This window comes from Spermophilus citellus, assembly GCF_964194105.1.
Source record: "Spermophilus citellus genome assembly, chromosome: 13".
NCBI lineage: Eukaryota > Metazoa > Chordata > Mammalia > Rodentia > Sciuridae > Spermophilus > Spermophilus citellus.
The window spans coordinates 77,673,147-77,692,704 of NC_138193.1; the positions used below are offsets into that span (position 1 = coordinate 77,673,147).

Sequence of the window (19,558 nt, forward strand, 5' to 3'; positions counted from 1 at the left end):
TCTGGCAGGTCTGAAATAAGTCTGCTGGGCTTTTGATGGGATAGAGATTTGAGATGGGTCCTCACTGTGTTGCTAGGCTGATCCCAGAACTTAAGTGATCCACCTCAGCCTCCCAAGTAGCAGGACAACAGGCATATACCACTCTGCCTGGCTTTGCCTGCTCTATATTGTTAAGATTCTTTCATGGCAAGGACTGCTGGCCAAGGGATGAAACACTGATTAATATGGCTATTTTATAATTATGCGTCCAGGGATATTTGGGATGGTTTGTTTGGTTTATCAGCATTGTTTATTGTGATAAATGATTTGCACCTGCTCTCAATAAAGGCTCTCCTCAGAGGGCTCTGCTGCACAGGCTAGCTACCAAATGGCAATATACCCCCTTGACCAGCAAAAAATATAGTCTACCCAAGACTCTACTTTGGGATCCTTGGTTCCAAGGTGTTCTGCACCCATATCTTGAAAAAGTGCACACCACCATGAACTTTTCAAAAGGAAAGACATTGACTGTGACAGCTTTTAGCCATGATATACATCTTTACTTTAATGGTGCTGCTGGACTTTCTCCTTTCCCTATAATATTGTAAACTATACAATTCTAAGTACTGTCATTATGAGTCCTGAGTTTTCTTTAGTAATCAAATCCTATTTAACTGCCACTACTAGTGCAATTAACCCATTAATAATAAATGCAGTAATATTAAAATTTATTTTTAAAACAACAAAAATTCTAACTTGTCTCATTGTCGGAAGACATCCGTGAACTCTGCATGAACCAAATTTGCATGGAAGCCACTTGGTAGGGAAGCCTAGTATACGGGAACTTTCAGTGGCACTCCTGCTGGTTTGAGACTATCCAATACACGTGATATTCTACCTAGCCCTGCCAGGTTCAGCATTGCACTGGAGTTTGAGTAATCTGCTGGAGCCACATAGACACACAGCCTCTCAGAGATGGGTGTGGCTTTCCAAGATGCCAATCAACCTGTTGATCGAAAGCCATCATGAAACAAGACTCCACCTGCTGAAACACTATCCCTGCTTTTGATGTATTCTCCCTTAAATAAAGGACCAGAGCCATTTTCTAGTTGTTCTGTTCTAGCTCCTATGTGGACTGGAGAAACTATCAGGCACCCCCCCTCTTTGAACTTAATATTTGGCTTTGGCTCTTAATTCTCCATTAATTATCTCAGACTTTCTTTTCTCAGGTGGCTCATCACTCCTGAGCAGGAAAATTATCCTGGTGGGTGCTGGATGCCCCATGATATCTCCTGCCACAAAGCATATATTAATACAAAACTATCAGAAAAACAATGTGTGGTAAGTGGGAGTCACTAGCACCAACATCTGCCAGGTAAGAGTGAAGGAAAACAAAAAACAAAATCATGTTACCTTCATATTTTTCCAGAGCCTGAATAACATTAGGGAGTTGGTTTATGCCCTGATAGAGTCGGTAACAATCTTGAAGGTTTGCTGCTTGTCTTTGAAATTTCTTGGCAAGCCGGTTAAGATCTGGGAATCGACGAAGTAAATCTTCTTGTAAACTTTGTCTCAATTCTGCATCTTCTACAAAAGCTTCCACTAAGTTTAATCTGAAATTAATTACATGAAAATAAATAGTAAATATTTTAATGTAAAGTTAAACCTGTCACCTAGGGTTGAGGATGTAGCTCAGTGGTAGATTGCCTGCCTGCCTACCATGTGTGAAGCCCTGGGTTCAATCCTAAGCATCCCCCAAAAATAAAAAAACAACAACAAAAAAAACAATCTGTAAACTAGGCTCTTAAGTCCAAATTAAATAAACTCAAAAATCCCATTTGTAAAAAGCCTGAATATATTCTAAAATGTTAGCTTTTTAAAAAGAGGGTAAAAAGGCTCCATAGGGCTGAGTCAAAAATTTCCTGGTTAGATAACAAATCATCAAGTAGTACCATAAGATACTGAGATATACCCAACTTTTTTTTTACTTTCATTCAATTTACTACCCCCCCCATCTTCCATCCCCCCCACAGGTACTGGAGATTGAACCCTGGAGCACTGAGCTACATCTCCAGCCCTTTTAAAAATTCTGAGACAGGTCTCTCTATTGCCAAGGCTGGCCTCAAACATGCAACCCTCCTGCTTCAGCCTCCTGAGACTCTGGGACTACGGTATGAACCAACACACACAGTTTCGAACTGATATTTCTTAAATTGATGAATTTCATTACTGGGACAAGACTGTTGCTAACACATTGTTTTACATGTAAACAGTGATACTTAAACAAAATTACAGTTCAGCAGTAGTGTCAAATCCTATATTTTATCAGAAGCTTTTTAATTTTTAGAATACTTTTTAAAATTATCTCTTGTCAGACAAAGTCAATAAATAACATGTCTGTTTCAAAAACTAGAATATGTAGTACATACTGCTTTTGAAATCTGTCGGAAATCAGAGGCTTTCCACTTCTACTTGTACTGTAATGTGCTACTTCTACTGTAATGTGCTGTTATTTTCATTTTCTTGTCAAAAATGCTCTTCAGGGTTGAAAGTGTAGCTCAGTGTTAGTGACATGCTGAAGACCTTGAGTTGATTCCAGGACTCAAAAGAAAGAAAAAAAACTGTTTTATCACCTACAATGCTAAATTTCCAACCCACTCTGAGTCACAACTTGTCATTTGAAAAACAATGTTGTATGTATTACTTTGTTGTATGTATTACTTAACTAACAGATGAAAGGCAAATTGTTAACACAAGATAGGAAAAATTATTCCTGGGACTGGGCTCAGTGGTAGAGCAATTGGTTAGTCATGCAAGGGGACCAGGGTTCAAACTCAAGAACAAAGGGAAAAAGAATAAGAAAAACACCCAGTGCGGTGGCGAATACCTATAATCCCAATGACTCAGGAGACTGAGGCAGGAGGATCTGAGTTCAAACCCAGCCTCAGCAACTTAGCAAGGCCCTAAGCAACTCAGTGAGGCCCTGTCTCTAATAAAATATAAAAAGGGGCTGGTGATGTGGCTCAGTGGTTAAATGTCCCTGGGTTCAGTCTCTGGTACTGAGAAGAGAAAAAAATAAAAAAAAAAAAAATTCCTGTACATGTTATATATCTCTAGCAATAGCTTTAGAGAAGCTTTCTGGAGACCATGGGTACAATGAATTATTTGATTCTGAATGCTGTCTGATGAACAACTACAGGAAAAGGAAACAAATCAGCTTTCTAACCTCTAAACTATTTATTGATCTCTCCATCAGAGTTTATAATTCATGCATCAAAATGTTCACGCCAGCTTATTTGAGGGAAAAAAATATTCTACCCTCAGAGTAATCATATAATGACCATATATCTGAAAGCACAGTTTCTGACTCTCAGTAATACTGACAATTCAGACTAGTTAGTTCTTTGTTGTAACAGCCTATTCTGTGCTTATTTAACAGTATCCTTGGCTTCTATCTTAGACATTTATGAACATCTCCTGGAGTATGGGGAGAAAACTGTTCCACTTTGAGAACCACTGGTTTAAGGAACTTGAGCCAGGAGTGATGCCACATGCCTGTAATCCCAGTGACTTGGAAGGCTAAGGTAGGAGGATCATCAGTTCAAAGCCAGCCCTCAGCAACTTAGTCAGATGCCAAAGCAACTCAACAAGACCCTTTCTTTAAATAAAATATAACAGAGGGCTGGAGATGTGACTCAGTGGTTAAACCCCTAGGTTCAATCCCTGGTACCAAAACCAAAAACCAAAAAGCTTTTCTTTTTCTTTTCTGTTTTTATAACACTGAGGATCAAACCCAGGGCCTTGTACATGCGAGTCAAGCGCTATGCCACTGAGTTACAACTTTCGTCTTTTTATTTTGACACAGGGTCTTGCTAAGCTGCAAGCCTGGCCTTGAACTTAGATTTTCGTGTCTTAGATTTTCTAGTATCTAGGATCAGAGATATGTACCACCACATCCAGTTCTCCAAAAGATTTCAATGGCATCTAGATATTTTTAAAAAACAAAAAAAGCAAATAATGGATGTAATTAAGTCACACAATCCAATTCCTAGCTAAGTCACGGCCTTTAACTGGGTTTCTCCAAGTTTGATTCAAGGATCACCAGCATCAAAATTATTTCGAGGGGCTGGGGTTGTGTTTCAGCAGTACAGCACTCGCCTAGCACATGCAAAGCCCTGGATTCAAGCCTCAGCACCACATAATTAATTAATTAATTAATTAATGTGTCCAACTACAACTAAAAATAAATATTAAATAAAGCAAGGGGAGGTTTAAAAAAAAAATGAAAGAAACCCATTGCTGGCTGACCTACACCCTCATCTGTTTTCTCTCTTCCTTCTCTAAACTCCTATAACCCTTGGATATTCTCAGGGTTATTCTCTGGGTTCAATGTCCAGGATGACAAAAAAAGATAAGAAAGAAAAGCAAGTTGTATTTACATGACCCGATATTATTTAAGGTATCTATTTTTTTTTTTTTTAGAGGAAAGGGGGGGAGAGAGAGAGAGAGAGAATTTATTTATTTATTTATTTTAGTTCTCGGTGGACACAACATCTTTGTTGGTATGTGGTGCCGAGGATCGAACCCGGGCCGCACGCATGCCAGGCGAGCACACTACCGCTTGAGCCACATCCCCAGCCCTAAGGTATCTATTTTTTCTGTGTACGCACATGTGCATGACCTAGATGATAAGGAGATATACTAAACTGTTAAAAGTGACTACCACCATGGAGCAAGTAGAGTGAATGCTTTTCTTATTTGTCTTTTTTTTAAAAAAACAATGACCATGCAGACATTTTTAAGTAAATAAAAAGTTAAATGCTGGGTGTGGTGGCACACAACTGAAATCCCAATTTGAGACTGAGGCAAGAGGATCCTAAGGACTGCCCAGGCAATTCAAGAAGACCCCATCTCAAAATAAAATATTCTGTAAAAGGGCTGGGTATATAGCTCAGTGACTAAGCACCTCTGGGTTCGATCCCTGCTCCAAAAAATCATAATTAAATTCTGAGACAGCAATGATAAGGAGCCATTAACAAAGAACCACAAATGCACTTTTATACTTTTACAAATCTGTTTGCTAACAATGTTATAAACTTCTTTCTCTCAAACAGCAACAGTATAACTTCTCATTTGAATCTTAAAAATAGCCAAAAACTATAAGCAAACTTGAATAACAGAAAACCAGTGGGAGAGGGGTTCTAAAAAACTCCAGGATGATGGTATTGTGAACCTGGAGACAGGGAATATAAAGATTAAACAAATTAAAAAACCAACAAAGAGATGCACCATTGACAAGTACTTCTGAGAACAAAAACTTCCTACATTGAAGATACATAATCTTTTTCCTGTGTTATTTCCCCAAAGCCCATGAATAAAGGTGATATCTCTAGCTTATGCTAACTGATCTTAAAGACATTCAAACCACTTCCAAATGATTAAAAATGTTTTATCCTGAACAAATCTTTATCATGAATTAAGTCTTTACCATGGACAAATTCTCTAAAATTGACTTTACACACTCATTTTCTAACAATTTTCAAAATTTCACAACCATCCTCCTCCTTTCCTTCCTAAGCCACCAAATTAAAAAGCCATATAGTAATTATAATATCCAAAGGAATATGTCAGCCTTACATTGGGTAATTTCTAACTTAAAAAATGAACTTCAAGTTATTTCCCAATTTTCATTTATAAAGTTCCAATAAGAGCACTAAGAAAAAAGTAAAATGAACAAAGAAAATTTTTTTTTATTTGTTTATTTGCAATGCTGGGGATTGAACCCAGGGTCACACATACACTCTGCGACTAAGCTATATCTCCAGCACTTAAGCAAAGAAACTGTGGAAGCTTCTTAAAAAAACAACAACAACAACAACAACAACAACAAAAACCCCCAAAGCAATATACACTCCCCTTCAGTCTTTGGTTCAGATATCATGTAAAGTTTAATAAATTGCTAGTTTCACAAGTCTATTCAGTATACCATTTCAGAAATAATTACAGTGTCAGTTTATGTTTCTAGCTAAAAGAAAAAAGAAGACTGCTCAGCTGTTTCCATGACAATGCCACTTGCAAATCACAATTTCAGAAGTGTCAAAGTTACTATTGACATAACATCCTATACCTATCAATTTGAATGAAATATCTCAGCTGTATACAAACTGAAACAATACTCACCTACAAACTGACTGGTATACAAGGTAAGATTTAAAGATCAGTTAATCCCTGAAATTTCAACTAATTATGAAATTAACCATGAAACTTTAGATATTTTTAAAGTCAATGTTCTGTCATTTCTTTAAAACCAGTATACCTGGTTTATCTTTAGAAGAGTTTACTGAAAATGTAGGACAACATATTTATAAGGCTGCAAGGAAAAAAATACAATTGGAATCAAATTAAATAGAACTGATAGGAGTAATATAGTACAAAGATAATGGGATGAAGGCCAGGGTTGTACCTCAGTGGTAGAGTACTTGCCTAGCACGTGTGAGGCACTGGGCTCAATCCTCAGGACCACATAAGAATAAATAAAATAAATGTCTATCAACAACTGAAAAAAAAAAAAAAAGGGAATAGGCTGGCTCTAGAATCAGCCAGGAAATTTAAACCTACTCTCCACCATATTAAAACCAAATGTAGGTTGCTTACAAAGTATCAGGGACATAGTAAACACCAGTATCAATCACTCTCCACCTTCTCTTGGTCTTTTTTTTTTTTTTTTTGGTACCAGGGATTGAACCCAGGGGTGATTAATCACTGAGCTACATCCCCAGCCCATTTAAATTTTTATTTTAAGACAGGGCCTTGCTAAATCCTAACCTCTTTACAGTAATTAAAAAGTCATATAAAGTGGCGCACACCTGTAATCCCAGTCACTCAGGAAGCTAAGACAGGAGGTTCCCAAGTTCAAACCAGTCTCAGCAACGTGGCAAGGCCCTTGGCAACTTAGCAAGACCCTGTCTCAAAATAAAAAATAAAAGGGCCAGGCACGGTGGCGCACACCTGTAATCCTAGTGGCTCAGGGGGCTGAGACAGGAGAATCTTGAGTCCAAAATAAGCCTCAGCAAAACGCAAGACGATAAGCAACTCAGTGAGACCCTCTCTCTAAATAAAATAGAAAATAGGGCTGGGGCTGTGGCTTAGTAGTCGAGTGCCCCTGAGTTCAATCCCCAATACCACCACCCCCCAAAAAAGAAGGGCTAGGGATGTGGCTCAGTGGGTAAAGTGCCCTTGGGTTCAATCCCCAGTACCTTCCCTCCTGAAAAATCACCCCAAAACAATGACAGTAAGAAACAAAAACTTGTGCAAGGCCTTGGGTCAGATGAGAAAGGAAAGGAGGGAGGGAGGGATTGTGAGAGAGCGAGGAAAGAAAAGAGAAATCTGATTTTTTCCCCCTGTATTCCTGAAGGAAGATCAAGAGATTTAGAGACAAAACAGATTTGAGGATTACTGGAATGGCTTAAACTAAGAAATATGGGGTTACCACATCAAGTAGAGTTATGAAAGGGTGATAAAAATAAGGAGATTGTCCAAATAACAAGAATGTAACTTGATCTTCCTACTCTGTGGAATTTCCATACTTGGCCTTGAAAAGTCACAGGCTTTCCTATTTGCTGGTTAAAAAAAAATAAATTATCACCAAGAAGGAAAAAAAAAGTATTTCTTTTACCATACACTTGAGTTAGTCAGCAGATAAAATTCTAACTTATAAAGCTACCCTCCAAGAAGATATTTCTAATAAATAAGTCTCCTCCACTTGTCAAGACTACCAGATTTGGTATGTGTACCAGAGGGTATAGCTCAAAGGTAGAATGTTTGCTACCATGCATGAGGCCCTGGGTTTAATCCTCAGCATTGCAAAACAAGACAATCAGATTTTGGAAATTATTACTTTGTTCTACAAAAGTAACTTTACTTATGGGGGGAGGGATCAGATTTCATAGCTTGCCTTCTAAATAATGTTACTATAGTAGTAATATGTGAGTGACATCTAGGTTTACTAGCCATGTCTATAGTTTAAGCCAGAAGAAAACCACTTTTTAAATACCCTATAAAACCAACGACCGAGGATTCCAACATGGCGGCGGGCGCGGAGAGATCAAGTCTCTGACCTCTTCAGCTGTGCAGGCATAGGGAGTTGTAAACAACCTAAATCTGTTTGCTCAGGATCACTAGGCAATGCTGAGCTGACGTGGATCTGGAGCGAACAGTCTGGGCCTCTCAGAACACACACTGAGCCGGGATCGGCTGAATTCAAGCTCCCGTTCGCCTGCTTCCCGCAGACAAACAGCTGTGACTCAGCACTAATCCATCCGGCTGAAACAACTGGTCAGCCCTTCTGATCCTACGGAGGTAAATGCCAACCGAGCCTTCATAGGTAGTGGCCACAGGTATGAAACAGGGCTTGGGAGAGACAGTAAGGACCCACCCGTTGCATTGGTCACCCGGCAAAGGGAAACGAACTGTCGCCATTTGCAAGAGATACCACCATGGCAGAGAACTGACATCATCAGACTGCGGCGGAGGAGATAACTTCATTGAAACCTGCGGCTACAGGTGTGTAATTCCCTAGCCTTCCCTCTCCACACATCAGGGAAACCTTAAGGGCCCCTCCCAGCTGTCCCGTGAGCGCGATAGCCAGCCCGAGGGAATAAGACGTGTCGCGGAACTACCGTTCCCACCAGTGCTGACAGCTGAGGTCTCTTGCACCAGCTACCGGGGGCGTGGCTACCGGAGGGCAAGTAAAATTCGCTGAGGATTCTCAGCCCCAAGCTCTACAAACTTAGGGTCTGAGGGAATGGCAAACTGGAAGAGTGTGCCCAGTCATTCATGAAAACAGGGCTCCCAAGAGCAGCAGACCTGGCGTGTCGCCAGTATTGTGGTGAGCGGCACCCGTGAGAGGGGCCTGGCTAGAGGAAAAGTGGGAAGTGACTAGACACAAGAGGAGGCCCTAGGCACTCAGGATTGGAGACTCGCCCAGTCTGGGAGGAGCTGCTGCACAGTGATTGGTTCCCGCCTATTGACAGGAGAAACTTGGCCTGGTGGGCACAGCGCCACCTACTGGAAGAGAAGTTAATCAAACTCTAAGACTGCATTTATTATTTTTTTTTCTTTTTTCGTTTCTCTTTTTTTTTGATTTGGGTTTTTCCTTCATTTTCATTTATCTTTCTTGTTGTTTTTTTAAATTCTTTTTTCTTCTAATTTTAATTTTAATTTTTTTAAATATTTTTTCTTTTTTTATTTCCTATTTTTTTTCTTCTTTTGTCTTTTCATTTCTTTTCAATTATCTTATCCCCCCTTCCTTAAATTCTACCTGCTTACTCTCATTCTCTTTAGTGACTTCTTCCCTTCCCTTCTAATACCTTTCCTCCCAAGCATCAAATAAATTTATAGGAGTAAACAGTAACTCAGCAGTCAAACAGAACAAGAAGTAACATGAGCAGCTTCAAAAAGCAAGGAAGAAAAGGAGTACAAACAATGCAGGACAGCCTAAATATTCAGAAGGACCTAGAGTCATCAGAAAAATGTTCATATAAAGAACTCAAGGAACACCTCAGACAGGTGGAATGGAACCTTAAAGAGGATACAAGACAGCAAATTCAAGCAGCGAAAGAACACATTGAGAATGAATTACATAAACAGATAAAAGAAGAAGTTAAGCATCTTTATCAGGAGATAGAGATTATAAAAAATAATCAAACAATAATTCTAGAAATGAAGGAAATGATAAACCAAATTAAAAACTCAATTGAGAGTATCACTAACAGAGTGGAACAAGTAGAAGCCAGAACGTCAGATAATGAAGACAAAATATATCATCTTGAAAACAGTCTAGCCAACTCAGAAAGGCTGGTAAAAAATCACGAGAAAAACATCCAAGAGTTATGGGATAACATACAAAAACCAAACTTACGAGTCATCGGGATAGAAGAAGGTGCAGAGATTCAAACCAAGGGAATGAGAAAACTGCTGAATGAAATAATTACAGAAAACTTTCCAGAAATAAAAAAGGAAACAGATATACAAATTGAAGATGCATACAGGACACCGAGCACACAAAATCACAGTAGACCAACGCCAAGACACATTGTTATGAAGATATCCAATATACAGAACAAAGAGAAAATATTAAAAGCTACAAGAGAAAGGAGACAGATTACATTCAGGGGTAAACCAATAAGGTTAACAACAGATTTTTCATCACAGACACTGAAAGCAAGAAGGTCATGGAACAATGTATTTCAAACACTGAAAGACAATGGATGCCAACCAAGAATTCTGTATCCAGCAAAATTAAGCTTCAGGTATGACAACGAAATAAAAATCTTTCATGATAAACAAATTTAAAAGAATTTGCAGCCAGAAAACCAGCATTGCAAAGCATTTTGAGCAAAACACTACACGAGGAAGAAATGAAAAACAATAACCAAAACCATCAGTGGGAAGTGCCTCGGTAAAGACAGAGGGCGAGGGGAAAGATAATCATGGAGAAACAAACTAAATTTTTTTTAAAAAAAGGATAAATAATCAAACATGGATGGAAGTACAAACCATATATCAATAGTAACTCTGAATGTGAATGGCTTAACCTCTCCAATAAAGCGACATAGGCTGGTATCATGGATTAAAAAAACAAATCCAACAATATGCTGCCTCCAGGAGACACATCTGATTGGAAAAGACATACACAGGCTGAAGGTGAAAGGATGGGAAAAAATATACCACGCACACGATCCTCGTAAGCAAGCAGGGGTGGCCATCCTCATATCGAATAAAATTGACTTCAAGACTAAGTTAATCAAAAGGACTAAAGAAGGACATTATATACTGTTAAAAGGAACCATTCACCAACAAGACATAACAATTATCAATATTTATGCATCAAATAATGGTGCTGCAACATTCATAAAACAAATTCTCCTCAAGTTCAAGAATCAAATAGACCACAACACAATAATTATGGGTGACTTCAACACACCTCTCTCACCATTGGACAGATCCTCCAAACAAAAGTTGAATAAAGAAACTATAGAACTCAATACCACAATCAATAACCTACACTTAACTGACATATATAGAATATATCAACCATCATCAAATGGATATACTTTTTTCTCAGCAGCACATGGATCCTTCTCAAAAATAGACCATATATTATGCCATAGGGCAACCCTCAGTAAATATAAAGGGGTGGAGATAATACCATGCATTTTATCTGATCATAATGGAATGAAACTGGAAATCAATGATAAAAGAAGGAAGGAAAAATCCTACATCACATGGAAAATGAACAATATGTTACTGAATGATCAATGGGTTACAGAAGACATAAAGGAGGAAATCAAAAAATTCTTAGAGATAAATGAAAATACAGACACAACATATCGGAATCTATGGGACACAATGAAAGCAGTTTTAAGAGGAAAATTCATCGCCTGGTGGTCATTCTTCAAAAAAAGAAAAAACCAACAAATAAATGAGCTCACACTTCATCTCAAAGCCCTAGAAAAGGAAGAGCAAAACAACAGCAAATGTAGCAGAAGGCAGGAAATAATTAAAATCAGAACGGAAATCAATGAAATTGAAACAAAAGAAACTATTGAAAAACTTAACAAAACTAAAAGTTGGTTCTTCGAAAAAATAAATAAGATCGACAGACCTTTAGCCACGCTAACGAAGAGAAGAAGAGAGAGAACTCAAATTACTAACATACGGGACGAAAAAGGCAATATCACAACAGATGCTACAGAAATAGAGAAGACAATTAGAAATTATTTTGAAAACCTATATTCCAATAAAATAGAAGATAGTGAAGACATCGATAAATTTCTTAAGTCATATGATTTGCCCAGACTGAGTCAGGAGGATACACACAATTTGAACAGACCAATATCAATGGATAAAATTGAAGAAGCCATCAAAAGACTACCAACCAAGAAAAGCCCAGGACCGGATGGGTATACAGCGGAGTTTTACAAAACCTTTAAAGAAGAATTAATACCAATACTTTTCAAGCTATTTCAGGAAATAGAAAAAGAGGGAGGGCTGGGGATGTGGCTCAAGCGGTAGCGCGCTCGCCTGGTGTGCGTGCAGCCCGGGTTCGATCCTCAGCACCACATACCAACAAAGATGTTGTGTCCGCCGAGAACTAAAAAATAAATATTTTTTTAAAAAAATTCTCTCTCTCTCTCTCCCCTCTCTCACTCTCTCTTTAAAATATATATATATATATATATATATATATATATATATATATACTACCTTTAAAAAAAAAAAAAAAGAGGGAGCTCTTCCAAATTCATTCTATGAGGCCAACATCACCCTGATTCTGAAACCAGACAAAGACACCTCAAAGAAAGAAAACTACAGACCAATATCTCTAATGAACCTAGATGCAAAAATCCTCAATAAAATTCTGGCGAATCGAATACAAAAACACATCAAAAAAATTGTGCACCATGATCAAGTAGGATTCATCCCTGGGATGCAAGGATAGTTCAATATACGGAAATCAATAAATGTTATTCACCACATCAATAGACTTAAAGATAAGAACCATATGATCATCTCGATATACGCAGAGAAAGCATTCGACAAAGTACAGCATCCCTTTATGTTCAAAACATTAGAAAAACTAGGGATAACAGGAACTTACCTTGACATTGTAAAAGCTATCTATGCTAAGCCTCAGGCTAGCATCATTCTGAATGGACAAAAGTTAAAGGCATTCCCTCTAAAATCTGGAACAAGACAGGGATGCCCTCTATCACCACTTCTATTCAATATAGTTCTCGAAATACTGGCCAGAACAATTAGACAGACGAAAGAAATTAAAGGCATAAAAATAGGAAAAGAAGAACTTAAATTATCACTATTTGCAGATGACATGATTCTATACCTAGAAGACCCAAAAAGGGTCTACAAAGAAACTACTAGAATAAATGAATTCAGCCAAGTGGCAGGATATAAAATCAACACGCATAAATCAAAGGTATTTCTGTATATCAGCAACAAAACTTCTGAAATGGAAATGAGGAAAAACACTACATTCACAATATCCTCAAAAAAAATAAAATACTTGGGAATCAACCTAACAAAAGAGGTGAAAGATTTATACAATGAAAACTACAGAATCCTAAAGAGAGAAGTAGAAGAAGATCTTAGAAGATGGAAAAATATACCCTGTTCATGGATAGGCAGAACTAACATTATCAAAATGGCGATATTACCAAAAGTTCTCTATAGGTTTAATGCAATGCCAATCAAAATCCCAACGGCATTTCTTGTAGAAATAGATAAAGCAATCATGAAATTCATATGTGCTGAGGGCCATTACCAAGTAGGAATGACGCATCAAAATTTCCTTGCCAGCATACCCCATGTTAATTTCGCTGTTGACCTTGCATGTGTGTTTGAGAAAGGTGACCCTGCTCAACGACCAGGGTGGATCCAGGATTAGGGTGTGTCCTGCAGTTTGAGGAAGTATCCCACTCCTTGGGTTAAGGGCGTTCCCAGTTTAAGACCTTGGATTTTAGGGAAGTTAGATGTTGAGGATTATTGCTGCTGGAATTAGGGCGTTCCTGCTGCCTGAGCTCCCGTTGAGTTCTCGTGAGATTCAGAGAGCATTTTGGGAAGAAAGCCTCATGGAGTAGGTGAATTGTGTGGCAGCTGAACTGGGATTGCCCCAGAACGTGTGTGGAGGCCGGTGTGAGTTCGGGAATAAAGAATTGCTGTTTGAATCTACAAAGCTGTGTGGTGGCTCGTGATTCTGTGCCCAGCCAAGACTGCGGCACATATGGAAAAATAAAAGACCCAGAATAGCAAAAGCAATTTTAAGCAGGAAGTGTGAATCAGGCGGTATAGATACCAGGTTTCAAACTATATTACAGAGCAATAGTGACAAAAACAGCATGGTACTGGTACCAAAACAGGCAGGTGGACCAATGGTATAGAATAGAGGACACAGAGACTAATCCACAAAGTTACAACTATCTTATATTTGATAAAGGGGCTAAAAGCATGCAATGGAGGAAGGATAGCATCTTCAACAAATGGTGTTGGGAAAACTGGAAATCCATATGCAACAAAATGAAACTGAATCCCTTTCTCTCGCCATGCACAAAAGTTAACTCAAAATGGATCAAGGAGCTTGATATCAAATCAGAGACTCTGCGTCTGATAGAAGAAAAAGTTGGCTCTGATCTACATATTGTGGGGTCGGGCTCCAAATTCCTTAATAGGACACCCATAGCACAAGAGTTAATAACAAGAATCAACAAATGGGACTTACTTAAACTAAAAAGTTTTTTCTCAGCAAGAGAAATAATAAGAGAGGTAAATAGGGAGCCTACATCCTGGGAACATATTTTTACTCCTCACACTTCAGATAGAGCCCTAATATCCAGAGTATACAAAGAACTCAAAAAATTAGACAATAAGATAACAAATCACCCAATCAACAAATGGGCCAAGGACCTGAACAGACACTTCTCAGAGGAGGATATACAATCAATCAACAAGTACATGAAAAAATGCTCACCATCTCTAGCAGTCAGAGAAATGCAAATCAAAACCACCCTAAGATACCATCTCACTCCAGTAAGATTGGCAGCTACTATGAAGTCAAACAACAACAAATGCTGGTGAGGATGTGGAGAAAAGGGTACACTTGTACATTGCTGGTGGGACTGCAAATTGGTGCGGCCAATTTGGAAAGCAGTTTGGAGATTCCTGGGAAAGCTGGGAATGGAACCACCATTTGACCCTGCTATTGCCCTTCTCGGACTATTCCCTGAAGACCTTAAAAGAGCATGCTACAGGGATACTGCCACATTGATGTTCATAGCAGCACAATTCACAATAGCTAGACTGTGGAACCAACCCAGATGCCCTTCAATAGATGAATGGATAAAAAAAATGTGGCATCTATACACAATGGAGTACTATGCAGCAATAAAAAATGACAAAATCATAGAATTTGCAGGGAAATGGATGGCACTAGAGCAGATTATGCTTAGTGAAGCTAGCCAATCCCTAAAAAACAAATACCAAATGTCTTCTTTGATATAATGAGAGCACCTATGAACAGAGCAGGGAGGAAGAGCAGGAAGAAAAGAGTAACATTAAACAGAGACATGAGATGGGAGGGAAAGGGAGAGAAAAGGGAAATTGCATGGAAATGAAGGGAGACCCTCATTGCTATACAAAATTACATGTAAGAGGTTGTGAGGGGAATGGGAAAATAAACAGGAGAGAAATGAATTATAGTAGATGGGGCAGAGAGAGAAGATGTGAGGGAAGGGGAGGGGGGATAGTAGGGGATAGGAAAGGTAGCAGAATACAACAATTACTAATAGGGCATTATGTAAAATTGTGGATGTGTAACCGATGTGATTCTGCAATCTGCATTTGGGGTAAAATTGGGGGTTCATAACCCACTTCAATCTAATGTATGAAATATGATATGTCAAGAGCTTTGTAATGTTGTGAACATCCAATAAAAAAAAATAAAATTAAAAAAAATAAATAAATAAAATAAAACCAACGACCATTACCTTGGAAATTAATTACCGTTCATCTCCTTTAAAAACAATTTTAAGAAGAGAGAACAGAAACTTTACAGACAAAAATAATCAATCTGTGATACCAGAAGTCAGGACTGTGGTTACTCTTAGAATAAGGAGGGATGGTAATTAACATGAAAAATGGGCAGATTGGGGGCGCTAGTTATGTTTTTTCTTGACCTGGCTTGTTACACAGATATGTTCACTTTGTGAAAATTCAATATATACACTTAGGATTTGTGCTCTTATGTTATACTTCATTTAAAAGTTTTTAATTATCTATCTAAACAAAGACTAAACTGTACTAAACTGTATCCAAGCACTAGTCATATTAGAGTAGCATATTCATCTTTTTTTTTTCCTTCAGAAAAGCCAGCATAAAGTACTTTTATTGCAATAGCAAAATGTGAAACTCATACATGATGTGGGGGAAGCCAGGACAAAGCAACAATTTCTCTCAGCAAATCATTACACTGGACAGCAAAGGGTAAGAGGCTGAGGGACAAAGACAGGAAACCTGGAGATTGGCAGAGAGCCAACTATCAGAAGAGAGGGGATGCTGAAGCTGCAGTGGCCAGCAGCATTTTCTGAGAACACTCGAGGATGTGTCACAAAGGCTGGGCTTCCATTGGGTGTTGAAGCCTATAAATAATACCTTCAATTTAAACTTTCAATTAAAATTCTTAAAATTTACAAAGTGGAACTTGAATAACTTCGATATTACAAAAGTTCTAAAATCCATTAGAAAAACCACAAGATGGAGGAAAGAAAGAAGCGGGGGGACCTAAAAAAACCAAAACCAGGGGCTGGGGTTGTGGCTCAGCGGTAGAGTGATTGCCTAGTGCATGCCAGGCCCTGGGTTCGACCCCCAGCACTGTATAAAAATAAATAAATAAAACAGATACTGTGTCCAACTTCAACTAAAAAATAAATATTAAAAAAAAAAAAATCCAAAACCAAAACCAGCCAGGTCACAAAGGTGCCTTCAGAGGTCCCTGGCCCAGGGACAGATACCTATAGTGTCCAAAATCACAGTGAAAGTGATCTGCTTTCAAAAGGAAGATGGGTTCAGGGGAGGGTGGCAGGGCGGGCAGGGCTGGCGAGGTAAAGGCTCTCCCCTCCCCACTGCAGTTTTGGGTAGGGCTTTTAATTTTACCCAAGGACACTTCTCGCATTGGAGAGTAGCTCAGCCCTCCACAGCGTCTCAAATCTACTATGGCTTTGCAGCGCAGCAGCAAGAATGTTTTGTATATAATAGATAAAAATTTCATGCCCCAAAATAAAATATTCTTGCAAACCTCATCCCCCCTAACACCAATTCCTATTCTAAAGTTAACCCATCACTTGTGCTGTTAATACCCGTCAAGGTACTTAAATGGAAACCTAGATCCAAAAGACTGAATCTTCACCCCAAAATAAAAACAAAACGACTAACTTGAAGTTTATGGCATATAGTTTAGGTAAACACACATACAAGGATAAAGGGGAAGAGGAAATGGAGGTGTCAGAAGCAAAGCTGAGTGACAGAACATGACAGAACATATTCAGTCAGGGTAGATGTTTATACAAAGTGTAGTAGGATGCCAAGGAAAGTTCCGCAAGGATTCACCTGCACGACCGGATGCCTCCAAGGCAGATCCAAGAACAGGGAGCTGAGAGAAGAGCCACTCTGTCACTCTAGTTTTAGAAGCTCAACTTCGAAGACCAGAGTGGCATGTGGTGGGATGATGCCCGGGTGCCCAGTGGCCCCGTAGGCATAGTCTGGGGAGATGGTTAGTTTGGCTGACCCACACTCATCTGGGCCACCCCTTCTTCCCAGCCTCAGATCACCTCCTGCTTGCTTAGCATAAACTTAAAGGGCTTATTGCAGTCATGGGAAGAATCAAATTTCTTTCCATCTTCAAGCACCACGCAGGTCTGGCCACGCTTCGGGAAGGTGCACCCGACTCAGGGGAGGTGGTCTCCACCTGCATTCCCATGGCAGCAGTGACTGAAGGCTGTTCCACGGCTCTGCAGACGCCCCTCGTCTCTTTGTTTTAATCTTTTATTTATTATTTTTTTTTAAATGTTGGTGTTGAGATTCGAACCCAGTACCTCACACATGCTAGGCAAGCGCTCTACCACTGAGCTACAACTCCAGCCCCATGGAATCATCTTTTTATTTCTTCATTTTCAAAGACTTCTTCCTACCCTCAACCCCAGTGCTAGGAATCAAACTCTAGGCCAAATGCTAGGTACTATACCACTGAACTTATATCCCTAGCCTCAAAGATTTTTTCAAATATATGTTTAGGTCACCTTCAATCCTTTCTAGAATAAAGAAGAGTAAATGCTTCCCATGTGTCAGACCCTACTGAAAATTCATAGGTCAAATACATTCAACTATGGTGTATAACTAAAAAGAATAAGCCCTAACTAAAAAGAATAAGCCCGGCATGGTGGCTCATGCCTGTAATCCAACTGGCTCTGGAGGCTGAGGCAAGAGGATTGTGAATTCAAAGCCAGCCTCAGTAACAGCAAGGCGCAAAGCAACTCAGTGAGACCCTGTCTCTAAAATACGAAATAGGGCTGGGATGTGAGTTTACTCTCTGGTACTCCACCCCCCATAATAAAAATTTAAATTTTTTTTTTTTAAAAGAAAGTCTTCTATACACATCCTAACGACCCTATGAAGTACACATTGAGTAACCTGCCTAAAATTCAGTTTGAACCAAACTGGCTCTTATGCTTTAAAAAAAAAAAAAAAAAAAAAAAAAAACCTAATAAATTTTTATGTTTTTAGAGTTTAAAAAAACCTTATTTAAGGAAATAAGTTCTTTAAATAATCTAAATGATTAATATTCTATTGATAAATAGCTTTCTGTGCAGTTAAATGATAAAATACAGGTGCAAAATTACACATGAGAATTGGCTTCATATGAAATAACTGCAATTACTTGAAGGTGACACAAGTGCACACCAGTTATACCTTTCTTCTATTCTCTTCTTATCCATAAGAGGCTGCTTAATCCACTGGTTAACCAGTCTTTGTCCTTGAGGAGTTTTGCATTTATTCAGCAATGCAGCCAGAGACTGAGAGCCAGTAGTATCATCAACAGAACCCTTATGAACAAAAAATAAAATAATGCCACACTCCATTAATGAAAAATAAACTATGCCATGAAAAATAATTCAACAATTTTGGAGAAAGAACATATAATACTCTTCAAATATAAAATGAGAAATTTCAACAAAAATTCCTTCTACTGAGATCAACTTTCAACCTGTTTTTGTGTATTTTCAGCTATACATTTCCCCTCAAACTAAAATCACTTATAATTACTGCAATTTTAGACATAAAAACATCTCAAAATGTAATGTTAAAGAACTTCCATTAATATACAAAATGACTCATAATGCTAGGACAAATATCTACATATAGCTAGGAAGTAGAAAAATAAATTAGAGCAATTTAAAATTACTTATATATTCTAAGTATAATAATATTTCAAAACATTCACATTCCTTAATAAGATTTTTCAGTATTTACAAAAGGAAAACATTTTATAGCTATTCAATAATTTTAATACACACGTTTTACCTGGAAAAGGTTAAGAGCTCTCACTGCTGCAATATCCAGTTTCATGTACTGGCTGAAGTCAAAAGTAGTCAGTTCAAACTGTCCAAAATTTGAATCATCTGATAAGAGTTCTAAAAACTTAATTATTGCAGACAATGATGAAACTGCAACCTAAAATTAAGAATTAAAAATGAAAGATTCCTTTACAAGTAGGACTAATTCTACAGAGTAAAAAAAAAGAAAAAAACAAATGAAGAATGAAAATAAACTCTGAATATTATCATTTTCCTTGGTGTTCCTCCCCCATATGAACGAAGAAAATCAAAGTTTAAATATGGGGCTGGGGTTGTAGCTCAGCAGTAGAGCACTCGCCTAGCACATTCGAGGCCCTGGGTTCCATCCTCAGCACCACATACATACATACATACATAAATAAATAAATAAGGGTGTT

The 19,558-nt window shown here is 38.4% G+C and overlaps 1 protein-coding gene and 1 pseudogene across 2 annotated transcripts in view; both read right to left on the reverse strand.

Annotated features, from left to right (window-relative positions):
* MSH2 (mutS homolog 2) overlaps nt 1–19,558 on the reverse strand; it is a 75,106-nt gene that overhangs the window by 39,343 nt on the left and 16,205 nt on the right. Inside the window, exons 5-7 of the mRNA XM_081263927.1 lie at nt 19,129–19,278; nt 18,517–18,650; nt 1,393–1,592 (exon numbers count right to left, since the gene is read on the reverse strand). Coding sequence (XP_081120053.1) covers nt 1,393–1,592; nt 18,517–18,650; nt 19,129–19,278 — 484 coding nt within the window. The remainder of the gene's footprint in view (nt 1–1,392; nt 1,593–18,516; nt 18,651–19,128; nt 19,279–19,558) is intronic.
* Nucleotides 17,221–17,527, reverse strand: LOC308632988 (peptidyl-prolyl cis-trans isomerase FKBP1A-like; annotated as a pseudogene). Its single transcript has one exon. The product of its transcript is annotated as a peptidyl-prolyl cis-trans isomerase FKBP1A-like (transcript).